This window comes from Sebastes umbrosus, chromosome 21, assembly GCF_015220745.1.
Source record: "Sebastes umbrosus isolate fSebUmb1 chromosome 21, fSebUmb1.pri, whole genome shotgun sequence".
Classification (NCBI taxonomy): domain Eukaryota; kingdom Metazoa; phylum Chordata; class Actinopteri; order Perciformes; family Sebastidae; genus Sebastes; species Sebastes umbrosus.
The window spans coordinates 24,788,468-24,814,986 of NC_051289.1; the positions used below are offsets into that span (position 1 = coordinate 24,788,468).

At 39.8% G+C, this 26,519-nt stretch overlaps 1 protein-coding gene across 1 annotated transcript in view; it reads right to left on the reverse strand.

Moving 5' to 3' along the window:
- The window catches only part of LOC119480345 (protein NLRC3-like), a 36,413-nt gene extending 10,870 nt beyond the window's left edge, over nt 1-25,543 (reverse strand). Inside the window, exons 1-7 of the mRNA XM_037756517.1 lie at nt 25,489-25,543; nt 24,162-24,246; nt 22,284-22,417; nt 19,199-21,017; nt 8,062-8,238; nt 5,357-5,527; nt 303-479 (exon numbers count right to left, since the gene is read on the reverse strand). Of these exons, the coding sequence (XP_037612445.1) occupies nt 303-479; nt 5,357-5,527; nt 8,062-8,238; nt 19,199-21,017; nt 22,284-22,417; nt 24,162-24,246; nt 25,489-25,543 (2,618 nt within the window). The remainder of the gene's footprint in view (nt 1-302; nt 480-5,356; nt 5,528-8,061; nt 8,239-19,198; nt 21,018-22,283; nt 22,418-24,161; nt 24,247-25,488) is intronic.
- Between the last annotated feature and the right edge of the window lie 976 nt (nt 25,544-26,519).

Consider the following 26,519-nt stretch of genomic DNA (forward strand, 5'->3'; position numbering starts at 1 on the left):
ACTTGATCAATTTAAAATCAATATTAGTTCAGAGGATCTTCTGTATCCAGATGTGACCATTTACCAACAATGATAAACATTCATTTACTTTAACAACTAACAGTGGACATTTTCTACACTTTCTTTAAGAAACACAAGTCTTTTGTGACTGCAGACTAAATTTAGTTAAGAAAAACATGAAAATATGAAGAAAAGGACATTAACAACTTTATGGATGTAAGTTATGTTTGTGCATAAATTAGGTTAAATTGTTAATTAAACATATAAGATCTATAAAAGTAACAGAGAGTCAGTGAACTGACCTCAGAGTCTTCAGTATACAGTGTGGACTCTCCAGAAAACCACACAGGGGCTTCACTCTTGTATCCTGCAGCATGTCGTTTCCACTCAGATCCAGCTCTGTCAGTTGGGAGGGGTTGGACTTCAGAGTTTTGGCCAGAGAAGCACAGCTTTTCTTTGACAACCAGCAGTTCCTCAATCTGAATAAAGAATGAATGATGAAAATAAACATCAATTTATAATCCAATGAGATGTGTTCAGGTTTTAAATGTGTAGCTTAACATTACTATGTCCTAATCAACGAGCTTTTCCCTAAAATGAGTAGAGTGACTTTGTCATTGTGTTATTGTGGATCATCATAATGTCAGCCTTCTACAGACATCATCCAAATGTCACCACAACATTCATACACCTATTCATGTCAACACACATCAATAACATGCTGCTGATCTCTGTCTTCATCTATGTGTGTGTGCTGAAGGATCAATATCAATGATCACATATTATTTGTGGAACATGTTGAAACAAACAGAAACCAGAAAAATAGTTCTACTTCATGAAGTAAACTTGATCAATTTAGAAAAAATATTCAGGGTTCCTACACATTTTACATTTAAAAATTCCAGACTTTTACAGACTGCTCTGCAGACTTTTCAGACCACATTTGGGAGGACACTGTGACAAGACTGCAGTGCTTCGTTTTGGGCAGTAATTTTACCACTAATAGAGTCTTTGTGGTATAAAGAGAATTTGATGATGATGATGAAGACCTTCAACACTCTTCATCGTGGACAACACCTCCTCAGTTTGTATCAGCACGTCACCACTGAATCAAAACAAGACCGGCCAGCTGGAGCACTGGTCAAAGTTCATCACGTTCATGATGTAAATGACTGAGCCAATCAGATTTCAGCCAAAACGAGGATCAGTCCAAATTATGAGGGGCCGCTCGTACCCCCCCTCAATATGTAAAATATTAGATTGTCCCAGTCTGACAGGCAGCGTTCTGATCTGTGCCGTCTGCCTGCAGTTACCGGTTACTTTTTATTATTATATTATAATTGTTATGTTGCTCATGATGAATATTTGGCCCACATTTGGCTGACAAAGTGCCGCCCTACGCAGTTGACTAGTTGGCCTCTATGGAGGCGCCAGCCCTGGCTGTGAAGTACAGGCGTAGAGGGACCTCTGTAGGAGTGTGCGTTCAGTCAGAGCCTACTTCTTGTGTTGCTTTCGACGACATCAAACTCGCTCTGGCCCGCGCCCTCTCACACAGTAGTAAAGTAGTTGGTACAGTAAATGGCACACCTGCACGGTCAGTTGGGCTCTGTGCTCGCTGTGTCGCTTACCAAATTTGTCAATTTCCCGCTCTCAGCTTAAAATCTGTCAGCCAACTTGTTAACGACAAACCAGCAAAGGCTTTTAGGTGCTAAAAAGCAAATAATCAATGTGCATGATGGCCAGAAACGATGCCAAGAACGGCAGCACGCATCAAACAATCAACACCAGCGCTTTTACCTGCTGCTCACCTACTTTGCACTGAACCAATCATGCCTTGATCTCTGGCACCCAGGATCTCTCCAGCGATGATTCAGCGGAATAAACAAACGTATCGTCTAATCCCGGACAATTTAATCTGAATTACTTTGGATATGGCCATTTTACCATCTACTGTTCAATTCTGAAATTTTGCTCTGCACGTACTATTTTGCGCACCAAAACAAAGGACTCCAACTGCACAAAATGCACAATTTACAGGTGACAATATATTTTTCTCTTCTAGTCCTGCTAGCGGGTGACATATAGCTTAACCCAGGTCCACACGCCACTGACCTTTTGCACAGCCAAAATGGTATTTGCATATATACCAAAGACTCATTCAGGTCTAAACAGGTGTCACTATGTGACAATATAACAATTGAATGTTTGTGTATAAATGTTTCACTGTCCCCACGTATGGAATTTAATATTCTGGTAGTGTATAACCCCCCCTCAGGTTGTGCTATAAGGCTTTATGAGAATATGGAAGAATTGTTTAAAAGCTTAAAATGCAATTGTGACGAACTTGTCCTTGGAGACTTTAATATAAATTGGTCGGACAAACACTGTAGAAAAAAACTTAAAGAACTGACATCAAAATTTTACTTCCATCAGATGATTGGTGGGCCTACTCACCTAACCAGAAATACTCAAACACAAATAGATTTAATATTTGCCAACAAACGTGATCGAGTCACAAAAATATATAATCTAGTTAGTGGTTTGTCTGATCATAACATCATACTAATTGCAAGAAAACTTACAAAGAATAGTCTCGCTGGGTATTTTAACAACATTCATAAAGCAGTAAAACTTGAGATTCCGCGTAAGAATCTTGCTGAGTTTGAAAATGAATCAATGAGAGTTAGCTGGGACCAGGTTCTACAACATAAACAAGTAAATGAATGCTGTAATAAACTGATGCTCAGCATTGGTCGTATTGTTGACAAGTATACTAAACAACGCAAAAAGCCATAGAGAAAAATACAGCTCCCATGGCTAAGTGATACTGTGCGGCAGTTAACGAAGCGAAGAGATTATGCCCTAAAGACCTTCCTCAAAACTCTAAAGGACATTGACTTGCAACTATTTGGAGGGCTGAGAAATCGGGTAGTTAAGGAACTGCGTATTTCAAAAGCAAATTATTACATTCAAGTCCTAGTCAGAGGCTAAAGGCAATGGTAAAACAATCTGGAAACAACTAAATAGTTGGATACACCCGAAGGTCAATGTCACTCACAAATATGAACTCAAAATCAGGGAAGACATTATCTCTGATCCTGTACAAGTTGCTAAAACATTGAACAAATTCTTCATTCAGTCTATAAAAAACCTTGCCACAGACTTCCCTCATATCAATACTAATAGTTATGGTATAGCTTCTGATGAAGATGATGTCAACTCATTTGAGATCAGGGAAGTTGACCAATCAGTTGTCTTAAAAGCTATTAACGATCTAAACACCACTTTCTCTAAGGACATATATAACCTAGATGTCATGGTCTGGCTGTGCCAGAGGTCATTGGTCTTTTTCTTTTTGTTATAAAGTTAAGACTGTCTTATATTCCTCTTTTGGGTTTATTAGTTCTGTTAATGTGATTTTGGTTTGTTTTTGAATATGGGTTCTTTTATATTCATTCATTCCAGTGTTTCCTGTTTTATTTTGAAATTCACTCCTCCTGTGTCTTGTCCGGTTTTATTGCCTACCTTTGTTTGTTTTCCCGCCTTTTTTGATTGTCTGCCCCGCCCTGATTTGTTCCACCTGTGTCTAATCACCCTCTTGTATTTAAGCCTGTGTGTTCCCCTCTGTCTCTGTCTTTGTCAGTTTGTTTGTTGCTCCCGCCTGGTCTGTCTTGTCTCCCGTATTATCGCTGCCATTTGACACCGTAAGTCACAACATTTTAATGTCAAAACTCTTAATGTTCAATTTCTCAAAACAGTCACTGTCATGGTTTGACTCATATTTAAAGGATCGTGAACAGTGTGTTGTGATTAATAACATCAATTCTGTCTTTTACAAAATTTAAACTGGAATCCTCCAGTCTTGGGCTCCATCCTTTTCAGTTTGGATATTAATGACCTTCCAGATATATGCCCTGGTATATGTCTCAGAAAACAAAGTATATTTGTTTTTCTATTAACACGCTACCTGCAACAGAATCCTTTAGAATTAAAGGTGAGCACATTGAACAAGTAACAGAGGTGACGTATTTAGGGATAATTTTAGATTCTCAGTTAAACTTTAAAAGTCATGCTAAAAAGATTTGTAAAATGATAAAGGCTAACCTTAGCTGTTTTAGACTGATAAGAAATTGCTTCACATTTGACTGTGCCTTGCTGTTTCTAAATTCAATGATTTTCTCACATCTGTCCTGTGGTTTGGCTGCCTGGTCCCAGGCCAACTAGTCTGTAGTAAAATCCATAGAGTGTCTTTACAACAGGGCCTTGGAAATCTTGGACAAAAAGCAAATAAGGTACCATCATTGCTGCATTTTGAGTAAATACAAGATGTTAAGTTTTGCAAACTTTATTGGTTTTCATTATGTAAAGCTTGTGTTTGAATGTTTGAACGGACTTGCTCCTCTGCCTCTCTGTAAATACACCATGAGACTACAGAGCTGTAGCAGATCCACCAGAGCAGCTTCAAATGGTAATTGTAAAGTTCCATTCTGCAAAACATCTTTTGCTCAGACAGTTTTTTTCTGTGAAAGGACAAAGTCTTGGAATTCGCTACCTGATCTCTTGAAATTTGCTGCAAACTTTCCCACTTTTAAGAGAGCAACCAAATCCTGTTTAATTCAGCAACAAACCTGTACTCATGTCTAGTTTTTAAATGTAATGTTTTTCAATGTGTGCTTTGTATTTATTTTTTCCTGTACTCAGCTCTGTTTTAATCTCTTATTTTCACAAAAAGCCCTTTTAGGGAGAGGTGTTGCAAATTAGCATCCACTAAGCACTATGATACTTGCATCAGATAGCCATTTTTAAGTTGTCTATGTACATTGTATTAATTGTATCAAATAAACCATGAAATGAAATAAACATTTTGGCTGCTCCAAACACTGTGAAAAACACTCTGCTTGTGTGATCTATTGATTTTAAGAAATTCTGAATCTTAGAAAGCAGAATAGGAGCAACAGTCTGGAAACAGAAATGCTTTCCATTCTCTTTTCTTTTTTCCATACTCATCCAGACCTGGAAATTACGAAAATCAAATTCCATACTTCTACACACTTCTCCATACTGCGTAGGAACCCTGAATATTAGTTCAGAGGATCTTCTGTATCCAGATGTGACCATTTACCAACAATGATAAACATTAATTTGCTTTAACAAATGGAACAGTGGACATTTTCTACATTTTCTTTAGGAAACACAAATCTTTTGTGACTGCAGACTAAATTTAGTTAAAGAAACAAGAAATATGAAGAAAAGGACATTAACAACTTTATGGATGTAAGTTAAGTTTGTACATAAATTAAGTTAAATTGTTAATTAAACATAAGATCTATAACAGTAACAGAGTCTGTGAACTGACCTCAGAGTCTCCAGTCTACAGTGTGGACTCTCCAGAAAACCACACAGCTTCACTCCTGACTCCTGCAGCTCGTTTTTACTCAGATCAAGCTCTATCAGATGGGAGGGGTTGGACTCCAAAGCTGAGGCCAGAGAAGCACAGCTGATCTCTGACAACTTGCAGTCACTCAATCTGAATAAAGAAGAAATGATGAAGATGAAAATCACTTTATAATCCAATCAGATGTGTTCAGGTTTTAAATGTGTAGCTCAACATTACTGTGTCCTAATCAATGATCTTTTCCCTAAAATGAGTAGAGTGACTTTGTCATTGTGTTATTGTGGATCATCATGTCAGCCTTCTACAGACATCATCCAAATGTCACCACAACATTCATACACCTATTCATGTCAACAAACATCAATAACATGCTGCTGATCTCTGTCAAGTCTGGAGTTAAAGGATCAATATTAAATCAGACTTGTTGGACTTCATTACATGGCCTTCTTCTCACTATATCTGGTAGCTTAGTAGGTTTATGTCATTTGCGGGAAAGGTCCACATTTGTTCAAGTGTGTCTATAAACAACAGCCACATGTCATATGTACATTTAAAGAGTTATTGGTGGCAGTAATCATTCCTCCTGTGAAGTGGCCCTTTCATAACACAACTACACTGTAAGAAAATACTTCATAAGGTCAACTGAAACTAATATGAAGATTCAGCAGTCTGAGTCCGATAAATCAAAGTTACAGACTGTTTAGTACCGAATTCCCTCTTTGAGTTACTAATCCTCCTGCAGCTCAACAAGGAAACTGTCAAACACAACATGACTGGATGAGATACATACTAAGGCTGGGCAATATATCCATATTATATCGATATCGTGATATGAGACGAGATATCGTCTTAGATGTGGATATCGTAATATCTAGGGCTGTCAAAGTTAATGCCTTAATAATGCGTTAATGCGAAAATCTTTTTAACGCCAATATTTTCTTTAGCACATTAACACAATCGATCATCCGGAGGTTGTAGCGGCTCAGTTTTAAAGCTAGAGTGAAGATGATGATGATGAAGATGGTATCATAGGAAACTAGAAAACCTGATGAATCCATCGGTACCAACCATGTCATACTAGCCTGTCATGAAGGAGGTTAAATAACGCTCCAATCTTGCGCTAAATTTTGGTGAAAAATTGTCATGTTCATTTTCAAAGGGGTCCTTGACCTCTGACCTCCAGATATGTGAATGTAAATGGGTTCTATGGGTATCCATGAGTCTCCCCTTTACAGACATGCCCACTTTATGATAATCACATGCAGTTTGGGGGCAAGTCATAGTCAAGTCAGCACACTGACAGCTGTTGTTGCCTGTTGGGCTGCAGTTTGCCATGTTATGATCTGAGCATATTTTTCATGCTAAATGCAGTATAAAGGGTTTCTTGACAATATCTGTCATTGTTTGTGTTAATTGATTTCCAATAATACATATATACATACATTTGCATTAAGCAGCATATTCGTCCACTCCCATGTTGATAAGAGTATTAAATACTTGACAGATCTCCCTTTAAGGTACATTTTGAACACATTAAAAATGTGTGATTGATTTGCGATTAATCATACGATTAATTGTGATTAAATATTTTAATCGATTGACAGCCCTAGTAATATCGTGATATTGAATAAGTGTTGTCTCTTCCTGGTTTTAAAGGCTGTATTACAGTAAAGTGAAGTCATTTTCTGAACTTAGACTGTTCTAGCTGTTTTATTATTTGTGATTTACACTTCACGGTCATGAGATCCACATTACTGATGATTATTTATCAAAAAGCACCAATGGTCAACCCTACAATATCGTCGCAATATCGACATCGAGATATTTGGTCAAAAGTATTGTGATATTTGATTTATTCCAAGTCACCCAGCCCTAATACATCTAACTCAGACTGCTGAAGCCTCTGATTAGTTTAAGATCACCTTTACAGGTCATTTTACACAGAACAAGACTGTGGATTTAGTCCTCATCTCGTAACACTCAGGTTATACGGGGATTGCTTCACAGACAGACGGAATGATGACAGACATCAATAACTCTTTGAATGTACATATGAACATGTGAGTATTGTATTCAGATAGACTTGAAAAAAATATGAACCTGCAAAGATGTTTCTGATGCAGAATATTTATTTGATTTTTGCTTCAAATAATTAGACAATGCTGACATGAAAACAGAGCACAGTTAGATCTGCTGTCAAAAAGAACGTGGGAATAACTTAGAGCCATAGAAACCTCTGATTAGATGGTGTCGTTCATAATCATCACTAACGTATGTACCTTTAAGTTGGTGCAATATGTGTTTGTTGAGTGCTGCACCTTTAGACATGTTCAAATAGAGTGCTACAGGAATGAGTCCTAAAACCCAGAAATGAGTTAGCAATTTATTACTTCCTGTTCCCTCGTCTGGAAGTCAATGGGTTGTTTGAGTGTGTTTTTAGTTAGATATCTGAAATAAGGTCTGTGGTTAAAGGTCCAGTGTGTAGGATCTGGCGGTGACGTAAGGAGATTGCAACCGACTGAAGCCTCTCCTGTGTGCCAAGCATGTTGGAGAGCTACGGTGGCCGACGTGAAAACGTGAATGTCCCTCTCTAGAGCCATCTGGAGCAGAGCCAGTGTGTAGAGAGTGTGTGTACAAACTACATAAGTTACAGTCAGTGAACTGACCTCAGAGACTCCAGTCTACAGTTTGGACTCTTCAGTCCAGCTGACAGCAGATTCACTCCTGAATCCTGCAGGTTGTAGTCTCCACTCAGCTCCAGCTCTCTCAGATGGGAGGGGTTGGACTTCAGAGCTGAGGCCACAACTTCACAGTGAGTATCTGAGAGTCCACAGCCAGAAAGTCTGTCATGACATAAAATTTACAAAATATGTTATTATGAAAGAGGACAGTTTATATTTACTTCATGCATTTGATGACTTAACAGTTTGACATATACTTCTTTGAATAACATTTGCACCTCACATCAGTGGTTCAGCTAATCTTATCTCACTGTTTGACATGAAACAACAATTCTCATCACTCTCTCTCAAACCTGCTGACTTTTAGTCTTTGTTTTTCTTTAATCTTGCAGATAGAGAGAGAGAACATGTAGTTACACTGAGGCTTCCATAATGTCCAGTCTGTCAGTGTGATCTGTTCTCAGGTCTGTCTGCACAAAGTTAGCATCAGGCCTTCTTGATGATAAAAGAATTTTTAAAACTCAGTGAATAAGTAATAATAATACAGTTGATAAAGATGACCTCTTTTTTAGCTACCTGCTGCTGTCAGGTTCACGTCCATAAATGGGAAAATTCAGTGACTGCTGCCAAACATTGGAGAAATGAAACAAATCGCGTAATAATATTAGATCTGAACATAATTAAACATTCATATGATTAAATATTTTGATGACTGCATGGCGTTTTGTCATTAACACTCTTTTCTGAGCATCAAACGTATTCAGCTCACAAACACAATTAACGAACCAATAAGGTTGCATTATTTTCAACATAATGTCATCATAAAGATATTATCAGTGTATCAGCATTAAAAACATAACATTGATCTTTGGTGTGTATAAGGTCTCTTAAAAAGTTTGAATTCTACCATTCTGCTGTTATATATTCATCAGACCACTGTTATTGGTGGAAGCTGTGTATTTCCTGCTACTACTCTTCTGGCAAATTAAAAAGTATCCTACATCGACAACCTGTGCCAACAGAGTCACAGTGCTAAATCCTGCCTGTATTGCATTACTAATAAGCAATATGACAACGTGATTAACGTAATATCATGATATTATGTTGGTTTATAAACAAGAAGATGTTTGTTTACTAGAAGATCAGAATCATGGCAGACCTGAGGCATGTACTACGAAGCGAGTTCAACATACCCAGGGTATCTTCTCGTTATCTGGCTTCACTAACCCTAACAAACGAGATCCCGCTAAACGGTCCTACGAAGCTGGTTATCAACTTGGTAAATCAACTCAGGGTTTCTCAGTCTGGCTGTGAGCGCGTTCACATGAACGGAGAGGTGTTTGCAGCATCTGACCAATCACAGACATGGACAAGTCCACAGACGGACAGGCAGAGCGGCACATTTAACAAAGGAAAAGCGAACTATGTTATATTAGACAAATACGAAGAGGTTAAACACATAATCCAGACTACCAGTAACACAGTTGAAGCTGCTAAATGCAGGAAGGACAGCTGGTGAAAGCAAAAACTCCCGATGTGTGAATGCGTAAATTAACAGATTTATTAATTTAACGGAACACTCAAAAGTCAGATTTACTCGTCTAAATATAAATAGCGTTTAAGAGTGAAATAGATGAATAGATCACTCATCTTTTTACCCTGTGTATCATGTGGCGTCTATGACTATTTAAACCTTCTTTCACCTGCGTCCCTCCTCTCTGACGGTATGAAACGGACTCAAGAGGAAGTTAAAAAATATAAATCAAAAAATATAAATCAAAGCGGTAAACACCCACAGCATAAATCCAGCTGTCCTTCCTGCATTTGTCAGTTTAAACTGTGTTAATTTAAGCCTGGATTATGATTTAAACTTCTTCATATGTGTGTAATATTATCATACGATCACCGCACTTAGCTCTGATTAGTCAGTAGGAGGTGCTTTCATACGAGTTGATATTTTATGAAACGGAGGACCCGGAGATAACCCACACTAACACGGGGCACAGAAGAGCCACAAGCCGGATTTGAACCTGCGACCCTCTTGCTGTGAGGTGACAGTGCTAACCACTGCACCAACATGCTCTGCCCAACAAGCCCAGAGATAGTCTCAAAGAAAACTAAACCAATATGGCAATATTTTGGATTTCAAGCCAACAAAAGAGATGAGCCAAAAAACACACAAAGTAACGTGTAATGTGGTGCCGCTTCTTCTTCTTTAGTGTTTATTTGCGGTTGGCAAACCAGCTTAGAGGTGCATTACTGCCCCCAGGTAGACTAGAGTCGCTCCTCTCTCATTCATGGGCTCTCTGCTGCTGAGTCAAGTGTGACACCTATTGGTAAAATTCGGTATACCAGTCCGGTCCGGTGTTTAGCTTAATATCAAACCGATTTCAAATATTTTACACCGGCACAACCCAAGCTAATGCTAATGTTAAAACTTTAGATTGATGTTGTTGTGCAGCTGACATTACTGAATCAGTTCACTGACTTGATGAATATTCTCCACTTGTGCTACCTAATCACTGTTAGCATAGCATTCAACATTACCCCATAATTGTCACTCGTGGCCACAGTGGCTGCTTTAGCTAAAATGACATACTCAATCAATAATAATAAGAAGAACCATATTAATAAGAAGAATTCATCTATACAGCACTTTTCTAAAACAAGTTTACAAAGTGCTTCAAAGACACAAAAACAGAATATATACAGAGCAATTACGAAATAGAATTAAAGCTGAAAGCAGCGATTAACGGGCCCTCGCACCTTCCCGCGTGTTGGGGGTACTGGCGGGACGCCGATTGATGCTGCCAGGAAAAATGAAACCGGAACTCTGATGAGTGCAATGATGCCTCTAGGACTCCACGACAAACGGTTCATGAGTTATGAAAGGGGTTGGGGCTAATGTGTAGGGGGCGTGGATAACCATACCAATGAAACAGGAACTCTCTGCTGAGTGCAATGACACTTCCCACAAGACTCTACGACAAACGGTTCATGAGTTATGAAAGGGGGCGGGGCTCTGAATCTGTATCGACATGTAAATGACCTCAGGCCTGGACCACCATCATGGCTGAGAAATTTGGAGCAGATTTGACAAAGTATGCTGAAGTTACAACAACTTCCTGTTTCATGGCAAATCACGCCAAATGGCCGCCATGCCACGGCAACTCCGTTCAATGAAAACTCACAGTCTTCACAATAATGCATCACCAAGGTCTTAAGGCTTTTCTAACCACATTTGAGGTGGATCTGGTCAACCTGGTAGGAGGAGCACATTCAAATAGAAAACATGTAATTTCCTGTTGCCAGTAGGGGGCGCTGTGAGTGTGACTCAATATGGACATGTAAATGTCCTCAGGACTGGACCCTTATCATGCCTGAGAAATTTGGGGCAGATCGGACTATGTACAGTGGAGTTACAACAACTTCCTGTTTCATGGCTCAAAATGGCCGCCATGCCATGGTCAGGTCATTCAGTGAAAATCACCATTTGAATAACTTTTCATCCTGAAGGTCTTAAGATGGTCCTGACCAAATTTCAAATCAATCTGGTTAAATCTGTAGGAAAATGGCTGACTTCCTGTTGAGTTTTGGGCATATCTCCAAGAGGCTTTTCTGTGCATCTCCACGTTACATCTGTCTGCCAAATTTCATACATGTAGGTGAAACCGGAGCGAGGGGCTCAATTTTTCCAACTTTCTAGGGGGCGCTAGCGAGCCATTTTGCAACACCCAAACCCGAGACCCTTAAAATATCACATTTTTCACCTTATCTGATAAGTGTGCCAAGTTTAACAACTTTTTGAGCATGTGAAGGCCCTCAAAAAGGCTATTCATTTGGGAGAAAAAGAAAAAAAAGTAATTCCTACAGTTTCAATAGGGCCTTCGCTGGCCCGACGTTGTCAGTGCTCGGGCCCTAAAAAGTATAATTACAGCCGCAAGCAGCAGTTCACGGGTTCAAACCTTTTTTCGCTCAAGGTACTCTTGTGGACATATCTTGCAAGTTTGGAGATGATGGGCCAAATGGTTGTTGACTTAAGTCTGTTTATGTGTTGAGCTATGCCCTTTTGACATTCATTGGTCAACATCTTCAAATGCAATGATATATCAACAAACTTTCTGCAACTTTTGAAAAGCTTGGTCCAATAATGGTCCACAGAAATTTGATAGAAATCAGATACGTGGTTTAGGAGAAGATGTCAAAAATGTGTTTTTCAAAAAATTCTAAATGGCGGAAAATCTAGTTGGCGGACTTTAGCGGGCCAAGAGGCTTTTTTATAGAGCACATTCAGCTGGACAAGGGTCTCACATTTCAAGTCAATTGGACTTTAAGTGTGAGGGGGCCGGCCTTTCAAATTTTGTCAGTGATAGCGCCTCCATTTGGCCAATTGAGATCATATTTTAAGTGAAGCATTAGGACATCATTTATGGTACCATGTTTCATGACTCTAGATCACATATGTCAAACTCGAGGCCCGCGGGCCAAACCCGGCCTTCAGTGGTATTATCTTTGGCCAGCAGGATAATATCTAATTACTATTAGAGCTGGCCCGTCGGTATATTGCACGCACCACTAATACTACAAATCCCACAATGCACTGCCAGTGCGTTGCCTAGTGAGGACCTGCAAGCGCGAGCCTGCAAGCACGAGCCCTTGCACTACTCGCTCATCAGCAGCTTTATGGAGCTAGTCACCTGTGGCTAACTTTCAGCTATCCCACTCCCCAAAAAATGGCTAAATGGAAGGTGGACTTTGAAAACAGAGGTTTTCAAGGCAGGTGAGAGGCAGAGTATATGTTCGTGGATATAATGGGCAAAGCTGTTTGTCTTGTGTGCGGAGACGGTGTGGCTGTAATGAAAGAATACAACGTAAGAAGACACTATGAAGCGAAACACCACGACAGGTACAAGCATCTGGACATGAAACAGAGGCTCCAGAAGGTAGAAGAGTTGAAAAGAAGTCTGGTGTCACAGCAGGCTATGTTCACAAATGCCAAATCACAAAGTGAGGCTGCTGTAAAGGCTAGTTTTATTGTGGCAACAGAGGTCGCTAAATCAGCCCGGCCCTTTACCGAGGGAGAATTTGTCAAAAACTGCATGATGAAAGTTTGCGACGTCGTGTGCCCAGATAAAAGGCAAGCATTTTCAAATGTGAGCCTGAGCAGAAACACCTTTGCTGATCGTGTACGTGAGCTTGCCACCAATCTACAACAACAGCTGGTGGGAAAGGGAAAAGATTTCATCGCATACTCCCTTGCTGTGGATGAGAGCAGCGACACTTCTGATACTGCCCAGCTGTCAATTTTCATCCGTGGAGTGGACTCAAGTCTGTGCGTAACAGAGGAACTTCTGGGACTAAGATCAATGCATGGCACAACTACGGGAAAAGATCTCTTTGAAGAGGTATCCAGATGTGTAAATGAAATGGGGCTGCCTTGGGATAAACTTGTGGGACTGACGACAGATGGAGCGCCCACGATGTGCGGTCAAAAGAATGGATTGGTGGGCAGGATCCGGGAGAAGATGCGGGAGGAAAACGGCGCAGGTGAGCTGACAGCTTATCACTGCATCATACACCAGGAATCGTTGTGTGGCAAAGCCTTGAAAATGGAACATGTAATGAGCACCATAACACGAGCAGTTAACTTCATAAGAGCCAAAGGTTTAAATCACCGCCAGTTCAAGTCTTTTCTGGAGGAGTTGGGTTCAGAATATGGTGACTTGCCCTATCACACAGAGGTGCGATGGCTAAGCCAAGGAAAAGTGCTGAAAAGATGTTTCGAGTTGCATGAGGAGATCTGTCAGTTCATGGAAAGCAAAGGGAGAGACACAACAGAGCTCCGGGATAAAAAGTTGCGGTGTGAAGTGGCGTTTCTGTGTGACATCACAAGCCATCTCAATGCGCTCAACCTGCAGCTTCAGGGGCAAGGCCATGTGATCACAGAGATGTACGCTACAGTGAGAGCTTTTAAAACCAAGCTGCGCCTGTGGGAGACGCAGATGCTGCAAGAAAACTTGAGCCATTTTCCGTGCTGCCAAACTATGAAAGAGCAGGTCTCTACCGCCGTGTTCCCAAGTGCACAGTTTGCTGAAAAACTCAGCATACTTGGTGCCGACTTCACACGGCGATTTGCCGACTTTGAAGCCCAAAAAAGCAGGTTTGAATTGCTCAGCAATCCATTTGCAGCTGACGTGGAAAGCGCACCAACCAACCTCCAAATGGAGCTGATTGAACTCCAATGTAGTGACACACTCAAGGCAAAGTATGACTCTGTGGGTGCTGCACAGTTTCCACGTTTCATCCCCGACACAATGCCCCAGCTGCGTACCCAAGCTGCTCAAATGCTCTCTATGTTTGGCAGCACATACCTGTGTGAACAACTGTTCTCCTTGATGAAGATAAACAAAACATCACACAGGAGTCGTCTTACTGATGAACACCTTCACTCAATCCTGAGGATTTCCTCAGCTCAGAGCCTGACCCCAAACATTGATGAACTTGCATCCAAGATGAGATGCCAAGTATCTGGCTTAGACTAGTGTGCATCACAGAGCAGCAAACTGAGCTTTAATGTATGTTTCCTTTTTGCACTTTTTTTCTTGTACCAGAGGGCATGTTTGGTTTTTCTTTGGAGGAAATTATTTTTTGGCTGTTGTTGGCCTGTGGAAAAATGTCTTCATTAGAAATTACTCTGGAAAAGTTGCAGATAGAGCCATAAGAAATGAATGCAACAGATTGTTCATTTATTTAATGTTTAATGTTGTTTTTATAGGCAATAACTTAAGCTTTGTTAGTTCCAGGTTCAATATGTGCAATAAGTTAATTTCAATAAGTTTTGCAATAAACATTGAACCAGTTCGGCCCTCGACTTGTACCAATTTTTTTAATTTGGCCCACTGTATTTGAGTTTGACACCCCTGCTCTAGATCGTTCAGCTCATAGCAAATTGAGCAAAGGCATAATTTAGCATAAAATGCTCAATAGGCCACGCCCACATGCACCTATCAATATAACACTTCAGATCTTGATTAATACTTGTCCCCAGAGCATGGGCACCAATTTTGGTGAAATTCTGTCGACAAGGTTTTGAGAGAGTTTTTTGGTATTTGTGGCGCCTCCTATAGGTTGAGCTGAAACAGCTTTGTTACGCCTATTCCCAAACACGTAGTGAAGATATCTACCAAGATTTAGATGATTGGACTGATGGTCAATGAATTACGGCGATTTCCCTCTAAGCCCCGCCCTCTCAAAGTTCATTGGTGAATTTCTGGAAAAGGAAGTAAGATATTGTGATGGAATTTTCCATCAATTCCTCTCTTATTGGTAGAAAGGTCAGAGTGTTTGTCAGAGTGTCCCTCTGTTGACATTCTTGGGTTGGAGTCCTGTCTAGAGGAGCCACCGTTATCTGTACAGCTGTGCCTGTAGTGGAGACCGTAGAGCCAGTCGCTAGGGCAACCAGGGTCAGAGATGCCAGAGGAACGGAGTAAGTCAAAACATGATAAGGGGTAAGACACTGAGCACCGGGGAGGAAGGGCAGAGTTGTGAGGCCTTCACGCAGAGAGCATCTATTGTGGAGACCTGACAATTCTCCTTGATCAAGCTTCAATAAACCTTCTTTTGTAAGACATCATCAGCTCCGGACCTCTTCCTTCCAAAGATAACTTGTGTATCAATTATTCCATCACAGATATCAACAAGCTTTATGCAACTTTTGATGAGCTTGGTCCAATAATGATCCACAGAAAATTTGGTAGCAACCGTCAATACGGTAAATTGAGCTCACTTTCCCTTTAATCTAGTTTAGAGATAGATTAGTACTGATAATCCCCCAAGTTGGATGTGTCGCTTAGGTTGTGTTTACACCGGTCTGTTAGTTACTATCTTATTTCACACTAATGTGCGTGAATGTACGTGTGCGTGAGCGTGCGGTACACTTAAGGGTCCCGGTTTGGGGATTTGTAAATATGGTCACCCTAACATAACCTAAAGGTAAACTGCTAATTAGTTGGTCACTTGAATTATAACACAACATGAGCATTAGCCTGAGACATCGTCATTGTAGAAACTTCTATACTATACTAATACTACTAAACTAATACTACTATACTACTACTACTATACTATACTAATACTACCATACAAATACTACTAAACTAATACTAATACTACTATACTACTACTACTATACTATACTAATACTACTATAATACACTACTATACTAATACTACTATTCTATACTAATACTACTATACTAATACTACTATACAAATACTACTAAACTAATACTAATACTACTATACTACTACTACTATACTATACTAATACTACTATACTAACACTACTATACTAATACTACTATAATACACTACTATACTAATACTACTATTCTATACTAATACTACTATACTAATACTACTATACTAATACCACTATACTAATACTAATACTACTATACTAATACTACTATAATACACTACTATACTAATACTACTATTCTATACTAATACTACTATACTAATACTAATACTACTATACTAACACTACTATACTAATACTACTATAATACACTACTATACTAATACTACTATTCTATACTAATACTACTATACTCATACTACTATACTAACACTACTATACTAATACTACTATAGGCTACTATTACTAGTATACTAGTATACTACTATACTAATACTACTATGCTAATCACAACAGAGTGTCATTCAGAGCAGCCTACACATATTAGCCTACTGACAGCAACCGTTAGCGCGTTAGCAATGTGGCTAGCGGACTTTATGCTAACAAACAGAACACATAATATAAACTCAAGGCACCAAGTGTAACGCCGTACTCACTTATTGGTGAACGCACACATGCCTGGATGGCTGATAGATGATAACTCTGTATGAACAGCCTCAAAGTCCTGTGTTGTCTTCTCTCTCCATTTCCACCGCAAACTAAAAATGAAAGTCAGAATGCTACGTCCACCGCGCAGCGATGGGCTCATAAACGTTACATTAGTGGTCCACATGGAGCTGGACATGTGTGTCAAATTTCAAGTAAATCAGACTTACGGTGTGAGGGGTGTGGCCTTTCCAAAATCACGCGTTTGGCCGTGAATTACAGCGCCATCATGTGGCCGATTAGGGTCATATTTCTTGAGAAGCATTTGCACATCATTTCCAGTTATTGGGCCAAGTTTCATATTTCTAGCTCATGGCAATTTGAGCCGCGGCATAAGACAACAAATAATAAGAAATCAGCACAAACTTACCCCTTCGGGGCTTGAACCCTAATAATAATTTTTACAGTTTGAAGAGGGCCTTTGCTGGCCCGACGTTGTCGGTGCTCGGGCCCTAATAATAATTCCTACAGTTTCAATACGGCCTTCGCTGGCCGGACGTTGTCAGTGTTCGGGCCCTAATTAAAGCTGCAAGCAGTGATGAACGGCCCCTCGCACCTTCCCGCGCGTTGGGGGTACCGGCGGGACGCCGATTGATGCTGTTAGGAAAAATGAAACCGGAACTCTGATGAGTGCAATGACGCAATGCTACAAGACTCTACGACAAACGGTTCATGAGTTATAAAAGGGGGTGTAGCTGATGTGTAGGGGGTGGGATAACAATACCAACTTAACAGGAATTCTCTGCTGAGTGATATGACACCTCCCACAAGAGTCTAGGTAAAATGGTTCATGATTTATGAAAGGGGGCGTGGCTAATGTATTGGGGCGGGGCTATGAATCTACATTGACATGAAAATTACCTTAGGCCTGGACCACCATCATGGCTGAGAAATTTGGAGCAGATTTGACAAAGTATGCTGAAGTTACAGCAACTTCCTGTTTCATGGCGAATCACACCAAATGGCCTCCTGCCACTGACTTCCTGTTGAGTTTTGAGCATACCTCCAAGTGCGTCTCCACGTTACATCTGTCTGCCAAATTTCATACATGTAGGTGAATCTGGAGCGAGAGGCTCAATTTTTTCAACTTTCTAGGGGGCGCTAGCGAGCCATTTTGCAACACCCAAGTCTGAGACCCTCAAAATATAATTTTTTTTAAGTGCACAAAGTTTAACAACTTTTTGAGCCTGTTAAGGCCCTCAAAAAGGCAATTCATTTTAAGAATAATATTAATTCTTACAGTTTCAATAGGGCCTTCGCTGGCTCGACGTTGTCGATGCTCGGGCCCTAATAAATACAGTGGAAATCTGTGTGGAGGCAACAGAAATTAGTTTTTCTAATTTTTGGTCCAGGTTCTTTAAAGGTGCAACATGTAAGATCTGGCCATAATTTTAGTTCAAAACAGTAAAAGAATTAACTAACATTATCAAAGGAATGTGAAGAAGTACCAGTTTTGACGTTATGCCAAAAACATCAATGTATTGTGCTGCAGAGATATCTACTGCCAACCAGCAAAGTCCGACCCCGACTTTCTTGTAGCCGTGACTTGGGTGTGTGATGCAACTATGTCATGGCAGGTGTATTTTTCAAGACTCAAGGAGGTGCAATGTCGAGTGTGAAGTTTTTTGTATGAGCGGTTCTCGAGAAAGCTGCAAGCAGCAACACCACAAGCCAAGCATTCGGCCCGTTCTGAACAGACATGCTCTGAGCGGTCGCTGCAGTGTCTGGATTAAATTGGAAGTGACAGAAACGAGAAAACAAAACCCCAGCACCAGGGCTCTGATCCCAGGACCGCCCCGACTCCCCGCCGGATCAGCAAACGTTCTGTTGCTGCCGTTACACCGGTTAGACCCAGAGCTCCACCAGCCAGCTGATCTTTTGTTTTTTTTATTTGTTTTACCAGGTTCACATGTCGTCTCCATCACCCAAAAAGATAAATAAGAAAAAACTATAAAATATAACAGTTATTAGAAATAAATAGAATAAGTGTTCATTAACTTGACAGCTAGAAACACAACCTACTGAAACATTTTTTAACTCAACATTTGAAACAGCTCAAGAACATGTGTGAAAAAATACAACTGATATATTTATGTAATAAACACGTGGAACACTTATAAGAATATTATATTTTAAGAATAATTTATAGTATGTATATTGGAAGAACAAAACTACTAATCTACACTGATCTATAAAGTTAATCACATCTGGACTTACAGAGCTTTTCTGCAGTTCGTCACAGCTGGAATCAGTCTCCGTTGTCCCTCCTCTGTTGTGTTGTACTTCTTCAGGTCCAACTCATCCAGAACCTCCTCTGTTATCTGCAGCATGTAGGCCAGAGCTGAGCAGTGGATCACAGAGAGTTCCTTCTCTGATCTGTTCTCTGACTTCAGGAACTCTTGGATCTCCTGATGTACCGAGTGGTCGTTCATCTCCGTCAGACAGTGGAAGATGTTGATGCTTCTTTCAGGACAGGTTTTATACATGTCCATCCCCTTCAGGTTCTTGATGATTCTCTGGATGATTTCTGGACTGTTGTCTGTCCGACCCAACAGACCTCCTAAGGGCTTCTGGTTGAACTCCAGAGAGAGGCCATGAAGGAAGCGAACAAACAGGTCCAGGTGGCCATTTTTACTTTCAAGGGATTTCTCCATGGCTCTCTTCAGGAAGACATCCAAAGATGAGCAATGGTCATCATCATCATCCGTCTCATCATATTCTTCTCTCAGGAAGGCCTCCAGCACCTCTGTGTTCCTGACTGTGTAACAGTGGAACATGTAGACTGCAGCCAGAAATTCATGAATGCTCAGATGAACAAAGCAGTAGACTGTTTTCTGGAAGATCACATGCTCTCTTTTGAAAATCTCTGTACAAACTCCTGAGTACACCAAGGCCTCTGTGACATCCAGACCACACCGCTCCAGGTCTTCTTGGTAGAACATGTTTCCTTTCTCCAGATGTTCAAACGCCAGCCTCCCCAGCTTCAGAAGAACTTCCCTGTCAGCCTGAGTCAGCTTCTGTGGACTCGTCTCATGTCCCTCACCGTACTTCTGCTTCTTCCTCTTTGTCTGAACCAACAGGAAGTGTGAGTACATGTCAGTCAGGGTCTTGGGCAGCTCTCCTCTCTGGTCTGTAGTCAACATGTCGTCCAGAACTTTAGCAGTGATCCAGCAGAAGACTGGGATTTGACACATGATGTGGAGGCTCCTGGATGTCTTGATGTGTGAGATGATTCTACTGGACTGCTCTTCATCACTGGCTCTCCTCCTGAAGTACTCCTCCTTCTGGGCGTCAGTGAAGCCTCGTACTTCTGTTATCCTGTCAACACATTCATCAGGGATCTGATTGGCTGCTGCAGGTCGGGAAGTTATCCAGACGAGAGCTGAGGAAAGCAGATTCCCCTGGATGAGGTTTGTCAACAGCACGTTGACTGATGACTTCTGGGTGACATCAGACACCTTTTTGTTCTTGAAATCCAGTGAAAGTCTGCTTTCATCCAGGCCGTCAAAGATGAACAGAACTTTATAGACAGCAAGCTTCTCTGCTGTGACCTTCTGTAATGTTGGATGGAAAATATGGAGCAGCATGAGAAGACTGTACTGCTCATCTCTGATCAAGTTCAGCTCCCTGAACGAAAGTGGAACCACCAGACTGACATCTTGGTTTTCCAAGCCCTCTGCCCAGTCCAGAGTGAACTTCTGCACTGAGAAAGATTTTCCAACGCCAGCGACGCCGTTCGTCAGAACGACTCTGATGTGTCCCTGTTGGTCAGGTAAGGCTTTAAAGATGTCGTGGCACTTGATTGGAGCGTCATGGAGGGTCTTCTTCTTGGAAGCTGTCTCAAGCTGCCTCACCTCATGTTGGGTATTAACCTCTTCACTCTGTCCCTCTGTGATGTAGAGCTCAGTGTAGATCTTATTGAGGAGGGTTCTACTTCCTGTTTTATCCCTTTTAATTCCATCCTCTGTCACACATTCACATATTTTCTTCAGACTGATCTTATGTTCATCTACAACCTCCTGCAGACCTCTATCTGCTGAAAGAGAAGGAAAAAAGTTTGAGACAAAACAGAGAAACTTATTTTAATTACCAACATGGAAATAATCAATATAAGAACATATAAAGAAGTAAAGGTTATAAAGTCTACATCCCTTCTTGAAGTCAAAACTAACGTCAACGTGATTTCTACATTTCTTGTTAATAGTTTATATTTGTAAAGAGAAGCATCAGAAATGTTCCTTTTCCTCTCAGCCTCTGACTGTGTGTTGGTGTACATGTTTGATTGACAGCAGAGGAGGCGGAGCCTCAGCTGCTCGCCAGCAGCTCTTCATCTAAACAGCTCACTGTGGCTGTTCCTACCTCCCTGTAATATTTAAACCTCATCAAATAATGCAGAATATGTTCTTGTCTTGTTGACCAATACACTGCGTTAGCTAAAGCTGCTTCAAAATAAAAGCCCCCCGCTGGTGGAGGACTATTATGTGAAGCAGAAGGAGATGTTGAATTTTCATCAGTAAATAAATTAACCGCTGATGTGACTACAGCTCAGCTCAGTTTGTCCTGCAGTAGAAGTGCATGTATTCATAATTTGGCACAACGCAGAACAGAAAACAGCAAAAGACAAAGTAAACAAATGTACTGAAATCTGAAACTTACCAGCTGAGTGCAGACAGTGTTTTGTTAGCAGAGGAACTGAAGTGACCCTGTTAAACATTTAAACTAACCAATGTTGATATTAGATATTATATCATAACACTCTTTAAGATGTTTAATGTGCTGCAACTGACGAGCTAATTAGCCCTCTGCTGTAGCCTGAAAACTGATGTTAGCAGTGCAGCTTTCCTCAGTGGGTGTTTGTTTGGTCGCTTGTTCAACGTGTCGCTCTGCAGGACCAGACGTGTGTTTGTAAGTTAGAGAAGGAGACTTTAGCAGGAAAGCTAATGTGGGCTGTTGTTCAAAGTCTGTGTCTCTTGTTGTGTCTCAGGCTGCTGTCTGGCTGTTAGTCAGTGTGACTGTCTGTCTGTGATAGAACAGTGATGTTGTTGCTTCACACACAGTTTAATAGTTCCCCATCTTCATCTATGCAGATGGAGAACAAACAGCATTCTGATTGTTAATGCAAAGACGGAGTGCTATCATAAAAACAAAACATAAAAATATAAAATTATTTCTTTTGGGTTCAGATTTTCTCTCAAAGGAGAACACAGGACGAGTGATGCAGAGCAGATATGTATGATGGAGAAGATCTTAACGGTCCTGTTTCCAGACATGAAGACATCAGCAGACCGATCTACAGTCTTACTTCGTACAGTGCTGGTCTGACTGGCTGTCTGAGGTCCAGGTCTTGTTCTGGTCTGACTGGCTGTCTGAGGTCCAGGTCTTGTTCTGGATCTGGACATCAGCTCCTCCCCAGAAGCATGACTCCTCTTCATCTTTCTGTGGAGACATTACTTTATTACTAAAATGATTTGTTGATTGTTGGTGAAAAATATCAAGACTTGGCCGATAACGTCTAGAAGCTCAGATGGTCACAGAGAAGAGTTAAAGTGTTGTTACTCTTCTGTTTGAATTCAGCATTCAGTCTGTGATGAAAATGTTCCTTTATTTTAACTCTCCTGCTTTAATAAACAAGAATTAGCTGCTTTTCCTGTCTGACTGTCTTATTGAACATTTAGTGATCTTTTAGTGATTTTTAAAACATTAATATCATTTTGGAGGCTAAATAACTTTATGAACTATATAACTATATAAAAATACTGCAACTTGCTCATGTACACACATATTCAGAGGATGCTCCGGGAAACCACAAGGTGGCAGCGTCATCACGGTAAACAGTGACTGTCTGTCAGTGGTGATATGAATGGAGTATAGAATTTCAACAACATTTGCAATATAAATAAACATGCTGTTACTTTCTGAATTTATTTTATGTGTTAACAATAAACACTTATAAAACAAGGAAACTGTGTCAGACCTCTCTGACTTCTTTAGTTTTCCAGTAGTTATAGTTTATGGAAGTGTTGTCCGGTGGAACGGAGAGATCATGACAGGATTTGGGCAGCAGCTAGCTTGTAGTTTCCACAGTGATGAACACACCAGTAAGGTATCTCGGACTATTCCCATCTGTGCTATACGTGGTCAACAAAAGTCTAGTAAAGTATTTATGGAATAAGTTATAGCTAACGTTATTTTACTAGCTAGCTACCAATATGGTAGCTTTAATGGACAACACTTCCATAAACTATAACTACTGGAAGACTAAAGAAGTCAGAGAGGTCTGACACAGTGTCCCTGTTTTATAAGTGTTTATTGTTAACATATAAAATAATTTAGATTCAGAAAGTGACAGCATGTTTATTTATATTGAAAATGTTGTTGAAATTCTATACTCCATTCATATCACCACTGAGGTGACTGAACTGAGGTTAGAAGTGGTCTAAATATTGAGGAAGACCAGCAGTCTAAGACACACAGCATGTAACACTGGTGTCCTTGATCTTCCTCTTTTTAATATCAATGTGTTTTCTGCCACTTTCTACTGTCAACTATCAAATGAAGGCATGAATTCAAATATTCTAAAAAACAGAAGTGGTACAAATCTACATTTGACCATTTCATGCACTTTGTTTTGTCAGCAGATAGTTTTACACCAGAGATGTTTGTTCTTGACCTTCAGAAACAATATGTGGTGCAGAGAATCTAAGCTCAAAGGTCCACATAATAATGATCCAAAGTTTTCAACTGAAAGCTCTGAATCATTAGTAAGTGGACCTTTGAGCAGATTTTTCCTTCACCATATTTTACATATGTAGTGAAAGAACAAACTCAAACTGTTAACACATAGAATCAAGGTGAGCAAATATTTTCTACAGATGCTTTTTCACCACATGTTGCACAATTATGATGTGCACTGATTCAAGATGACACCCAGTAGCTCATAACAGCTGATTCTAGGAGGAGTCAAACCAACTAAATATTTTGAGGACAAATATGAGAAACTGAATTACACATTTGAAGCACATTCTTACAGAATATTCGCAGATCTTTAGACCATTTCACAGATTGTAAATGTAAACATTCCAAAACTTAAAGTTAACTTCAGTAAAAACTTTAACATACAAACAAAATCACATAAAACTTTGGTGGAGGTAGCTGAAAATGAGTTAGTAGTAGCTCTTACTTTGTGTCTGAGGGTCCAGGTTCATTACTGAAGTTTAGAGGATCACGTTTGGACCGGTCACTCTTCATAGGAAGACAGCTGGGTACTGGAGACTCTGCTCTCTGTCTGAACTGAACTCTGCAAACACCAAGGTGATTTTATTCATATCACATGAATCCTTGATAATATCTCTTTTTTAGGGCATTAAGGTAGCTCTAAACCAGGGGTCAGCAACCTTTAATATCAAAAGAGCCATTTTGGGCAAATAAAAAAAACAAATCTGTCTGGAACCGCAAAACATTTGAGCATTGTGATGAAGGTAACTAAGTTTATAGTCTAAGTATATAGTATATAAGTCTAATGCAGTGAGGGCCCAAGTGCAAATGTACTACGGAGTATTAGGGCCACAATGAGGGAAAAACATCTGAGATTTGGAGAATAAAGTCATAATATTACAAGAAAAAAAGCCGTAATGTTACGAGAATAAAGTCATAACTTTACGAGAAAAAAAGTTGTAATATTACGAGAATAAAGTCATAACTTTACGAGAAAAAAGTCAGAAGTTTACAAGAAAAAAGTTGTAATATTACGAGAATAAAGTCATAATTGTACGAGATAAAAAGAAAATAACACGTAAAATTACTACTTTATAATTTTATGACTTTATTCTCATAATACTAGGACTTTTTTTCTCGTAAACCTATGACTCTACTCTAGTAATATTATGACTTTATTCTCAGAATATTACAAAAAAAAATTCTCTTTAACTTCTGACTTTATTTTCGAAATCTGAGATTTATTTATTTTCCTCAATATGGCCCTAATACTCCGTCGTACCGTCGTACCATAGATCTACAACAATGATAAATAAAATTAAAAATGTAAACAAAAAAACAGTTATTCATTTCCACTAATTTCTTAAAAAATCAACAGGGAGCCACTGGGGAGGAGCTAAAGAGCCTCATGTGGCTCCGGAGCAGCAGGTTGCAGACCTCTGTTCTAAACACACAAACTACTGCTACTGTCAACAACAATAAGGTTTAAATGATTGTAACCGTCCTATTTGATTAGATTACATATTTTCCTTTATGACTGACAGCTGTCACAGATACTAAGAGGAAGAGTTTATTCGACTAAGTCTGTTAAATTTTAGTTAGCAAATAAATTTGTGTAGAAATTTGAATATACAAACACAACATCAACAGAAAACATGGTATTGTTAGAGGTAACTAAAAATGAGTCCTATAAATGAGTTAGTAGCAGCTCTCTTACTTTGACTCTGAGGGTCCAGGTTCATTACTGAAGGTCAGAAGATCATCTGTAGACTGATCACTCTTCATAAACAGACAGCCAGAGACTGGAGACTCTGCTCTGTCCTCCTCTTCCTCCACACAATCACTCATCTTCTGATCTGAAGTCAGCCTGAGAGATAAAAACGGAACACTGACTGTGAACTCAGAACATTTAAGAGAAACAAGTTTGTTCGAGAGCCACAGGCAAGACTGAGAGAACAGGAAGTAACAGACACACACACACACACACACACACACACACACACACACACAGTATACAGTTTAATAAAACCACCCAGCATTCACCTGGTCAGTTCTCTTTAAATCTCTGCTTGTTTTCTTGGGTTACAGCAGGTTTAATGAGGATTATTCAGCCAGTCACAACGTTGTGTTCACAGATGAATCAAACTGTTGAGTTCATTCTAACATTTCTCTCCTCTACAGTCATCAAAATGAAAACTGACTCAGAGAGTTTAACAGTTAAGTAATACAATGTTGGATTAACACTCACCCTGCTTCAGTCTTTAGTTTTCATCCTTCTGCTCCGTTGGATCAAAATACAGTCTGAACTGACTGAACACTTTCAGTTTCACGGTTTCCTTACTGTTCTCATGTTCTTGGATCACATGGTCAGTGTGGCTCCTCCTCTTTCCATTTACAGGAAATCTTTGACCTCAGAGTTTATCTACCAGAGTTTGTGTGTGTTGCTCAAACAAACCAGCTTTTTAACACAACGTGTTTATGAGAATCTCTTTTGTTTTGAACAGGTTGAATTAAAATGAGTTTTGGTCAAATGTTATCTCATTTTCATGTTTAAATCATGTCCATAAATCAGTTTAGTTAAATATTAATGTGCTTTTATAGTTGTTGTTTTTTTCAGAATTATATGAGTGAGATTTTTCTGAACATCTGGAAGAAAAATTATTCTTTCTGTTGGACAGTAAAAACATTTCTGAATTGCAAGTCTTTTTCATGATCTAAACATAGTAGCCAGAAATGACTTATATTCTTGCTCAATTAGTACAACATGAAGCTACATTTTGAAATGTGTTATATTATTATCTTATTAGTTATATTTGAATGTTTC